The sequence below is a fragment of the Bactrocera latifrons genome, unplaced genomic scaffold, assembly GCF_001853355.1.
Source record: "Bactrocera latifrons isolate USDA-ARS-PBARC rearing strain unplaced genomic scaffold, ASM185335v1 scaffold_97, whole genome shotgun sequence".
NCBI lineage: Eukaryota > Metazoa > Arthropoda > Insecta > Diptera > Tephritidae > Bactrocera > Bactrocera latifrons.
Window position 1 is genome coordinate 539,422 of NW_017537678.1, and position 4,017 is coordinate 543,438.

The 4,017-nt window shown below is 38.4% G+C and overlaps 1 protein-coding gene across 1 annotated transcript; it reads left to right on the forward strand.

Moving 5' to 3' along the window:
- The first annotated feature begins 806 nt into the window (after positions 1 to 806).
- Positions 807 to 2,377, forward strand: LOC108977899. The gene is made up of 2 exons (XM_018947867.1): positions 807 to 1,140; positions 1,203 to 2,377. The coding sequence occupies exons 1-2, from the start codon at positions 816 to 818 to the stop codon at positions 2,327 to 2,329; spliced, it is 1,452 nt and encodes a 483-aa protein (XP_018803412.1). The 5' UTR covers positions 807 to 815; the 3' UTR covers positions 2,330 to 2,377.
- The last annotated feature ends 1,640 nt before the right edge of the window (positions 2,378 to 4,017 follow it).

Below are 4,017 nucleotides of genomic sequence, written 5' to 3' on the forward strand. Positions count from 1 at the left end.
ACTGAGCATCTTTCTCTTTGACACCATGTCTGATATCCCACGTGATCTGTCAAATACTAATGCATGAAAATCCTAACCTCAAAAAAATCACCCGATACATGATGGGAAACTTTCTTCAGGATTTTTCATTTTGAGTCATTTAGTAACGTATTAAAAATCAGATAATTAAAGTTTTTCCATAAAATGCTAATACTGGGACGTTAGTTTTGTACTTGCATAATCATCTTCACTGACCAAATTATCGTTACTGAGGAATTCTCAAGTTTTGCGGTTTGAGTGAAAAGAGCGGGGAAATTCCACATCTGCTGAACTCAATTGTTTGAAATCGATATACCTATTCCATACATATGTATATACATTCACGTGCATAGATATCCAAATTCGTTTCTTTAAGAGTAAGATAATGTGCCAATAATTAAAAGACTAAATGAAACAAAAGAAGCAAATAAGACCGACAACTAATCATAGATAGCCTGTAAGCAATTCGACTACTTCATAGGTATGCCGAACTTATTCGACGCAATTGCAATTAAAAGTAAACAATTAAAATTTGATAAAAGAAATGGCTATTCAAATGAAACTGATAACAGAGTGAAGAGCCCGACTAAATTGACCGATGTTAGCGAAGTCTTACGAAGAACAAATCGTGCAGAAACACTCTTCAGTAATTTATGCCGAACACTTCATAAAAACCCCATATATTTATGATCAACATCTAATCAAAACAAAGAAGATATGGCATTATCAATGTTTGTCTACTTGGTATTTAAGACGAGTGCAAAAAGGCTTTACTGGGCAAACCAAAATTGGTTAAAATGAAGTTAACTTCGACATTATTGCTGCTGGTGGCTGGCAGTTTCTTCCTCTTCCATGGTTGTACAGCCGGTGTGGTTGCTGTCCCAGAGGATGTGGTGGATGACTGGAAGGCTGAAGATCACACATCAGAACTGATCAATATATTGTTTGAACGCAACTTGTATGTAAAGCGAATCAAAGAAGATGCATCCCAAGCCATTGTGCCTGTTGAAGCTGAAGAAGCTGAAGAAGATTACGTTGAACCAGAACCAATCAGTGAGGTGGAAGATGAGTTAGTACAACCCGAGGTCGACGTAAATGGAAAGATAGAAGGACGTGCAAGTGGTAAGGAAAGACATCTTTTGCAATATTTAATTGTGTAACCTAATATTTTCCTGCGCAATTAGAATGCAAAGTGACAATCCGTGGTGGTTTACCTACTCCTCAGCCCCTTTACTTGAAGAGCGGCTCCGAAGAAATCTATCCATATGACACTAAGGGTGTAATGGTTGTCAATGCAGGCAGAACTCTAGAGATGTGGTGCCCCGGCAAGTTTACCAAACTCGACACGACGCTCGTTACTGCTACCTGCGTTAGTGGCACTAACTTCAGAGTGGATGGTACCACCTACGCTTTTAAGGAATTGACTTGCAAAGCTTGGCCGACTTTTGTTGCGGAAAAGACTGGCGCTTCGTGCAATGGTGGCGTTATGGTACGCGTTGGCTTCAAAATCTCGTCTACTCGTTTCGCCCAGCAATATGAAGTCTGCTTCAATGAAGGCGAAGAAGTCACACGTTATGTACATCACGATTTGAATCCCGGCGCTAATTACTACCAGACAGGTGTGGACCGTATCACCTTCCAGACTGGTGGTTTCTTCGACGGCAAGAATGTCGATAAACTGTACACTCAAGCCACTCAGCTAGAGACCATCAACGCACATTTGGGCGGTGATGCCAGGAAATATTTTGATTCTGCCAAGAATGTTTACTTAGCACGCGGTCATATGGCCGCCAAAGCAGATTTTGATTATGGCCTCGAACAACGTGCTACTTTCCTCTTCATTAACGCCGCTCCACAGTGGCAGGTATTCAATGCCGGCAATTGGGCTCGTATCGAAGACGGAGTACGAGCGAAAGTTTCCTCTGCACGTTGGTATGTCGATTGCTACACTGGTGTTTACGGAGTGACCACTCTGCCCAACAGCGACGGTGTGCAGACACCATTGTACTTGGCCTATGATAGCAACAATAATGGACTGATCCCCGTACCCAAACTGTATTTCCGTGTTGTGATTGAAAAGACCAGCAAGAAGGGTATTGTTTTCATTGGAGTAAATAATCCGCATTTGACCTTGGATGAGATCAAGAAAGACTATATCATTTGCACTGATATTGCCGACCGTGTTAAATATATTAACTGGAAACGTACAGATGTCACTGCGGGATATTCTTATGCTTGCGAGGTCTCTGACTTCAGAAGTAAAGTAACCAATCTGCCAAATCTTTCGGCCCCCGGTGGTTTGTTGTTGTAAATATGAACTAGAAGATTATAAATAAAATTCAAGATATGTATATTTAAATGGAATTTCTATTAGTGGCGGACATTAATTCACAGAACTACACTACTTAAGGGGTAGGGGTACCATGTTGGATTTCATCGAGCAAAACACTGCCAATTTCGTCATTCTGATCATTTATATATGAATAACCATATATCTACCTCGCTGTAGCAACATCTTGTAAGAGTATAAAAATATGTGCTTTCTGGTAGTGGTCGAAAGAGAAACATAAAAGGAGAAAATTCTATTTTTGGTAGACGTTTTAAAACAAAAATGCAAAGGACTCAACGTGGTTTTCCAGTTGTAAATTAAAGAAAACAATCCTTCGTTCAAGACCTTGTAACTTATGTCAAGAAGGTTTGTGGAAAATTTCATTAAGATCGATTTTTAGCCCGACTTTGAACACACAGTTCGGATTAAAACGCCGCTAGCACGCAACTTTTCAAGTCTGTATCCCAAAAACTATTACTCGGATCAACTTGAGAAATTTAGCACAATATCCTAGAGATATTATGGAATTAAGTGAGATAATATACTTTTTTGAAATCGCACTCCTGCATTTACTGAAAGTATTCACATGATCGAAGTCGTTATATCAAAATAACTATTAACTGCAGTAATTTTATATTTAAAGAAAAAAGGACGGGCTTCGGATGAAATTTGTATTTAGATCCTTTAATTATCTCTATACACACTACTGTTGTGGTCTAAGAGTTAAAACCTCGGGTTACTTTTGTAGGCAACGAAATGTGGCACTCCAAGCGGTCAGTATCTTGTTGTTATCTTTTCAAAAGGTAAAAAATAAAAGCCTTTCGTGCTGTTAGGCTTTTGGTAGACCGTATAAAAAATATTGGTAAAAATGAGTTCATAAGCATCTTACACCATTTGAACAGTTTAGCGTTTAGTCTGGCTACTCCTGGCGAAAGTCACATTGTTCACCCTCAGTTGCGTACTTTCCCATTTTTTGAATTTTTTCTTTCCCTGCTTCGTTCTAATTCCTTTAAAATTCCAGATAACGCCCCCTCTTAACTCAGTCTCACCCTATCGTTGACGGCCTAACATTGCCTTAAAAAGAAATTAACTGTTTTTCCTAAAGTCAAATCTTTTTCGAGCTTATTTATGTAATTTTTTTTTCAGATGTTATACTTGTAGTAGGCTGTGGGAAAATGGTTTACTATTGTATCCTTGTCTACCACGTTCGGTAGCGAGAATTCTTAAGTCATTGAAAGATCACTTGTCTTTGCTTTGAAATGTTCCACGGGTTCGACAATTACTTCCTCTTTATCTCTGAAGTTTTCTCAAGTGAGCGTTCTTTTGTGGTTTCAGTAACACAAGGTATTTCTTTTCATCAACAAACCAATTACTTGAGCAAGGCGTCCATTTTACCTTTCACCTTAGGTTTCCTTAGGGGCAGAGTTTTTTAAATCATCAAACTTGTTGATGTAAGTAATTTTTGCTCCGCCGATTTTTACTGAATTTTTTATTGCTTTGTTCTTGTATATTTTACGTCGAAATAAATTAAATTCAAATATTTTTGCAATAAATAAAGAGTTTGAAGTCTAGATAGGCCTTGGAAAAGACAGCTCCGCGTTCCCGGTTTAAATCAAAAGGTTGGCTAACTGTAACTATATATAGATCTTTTCTAGCACTATGAAAGATTT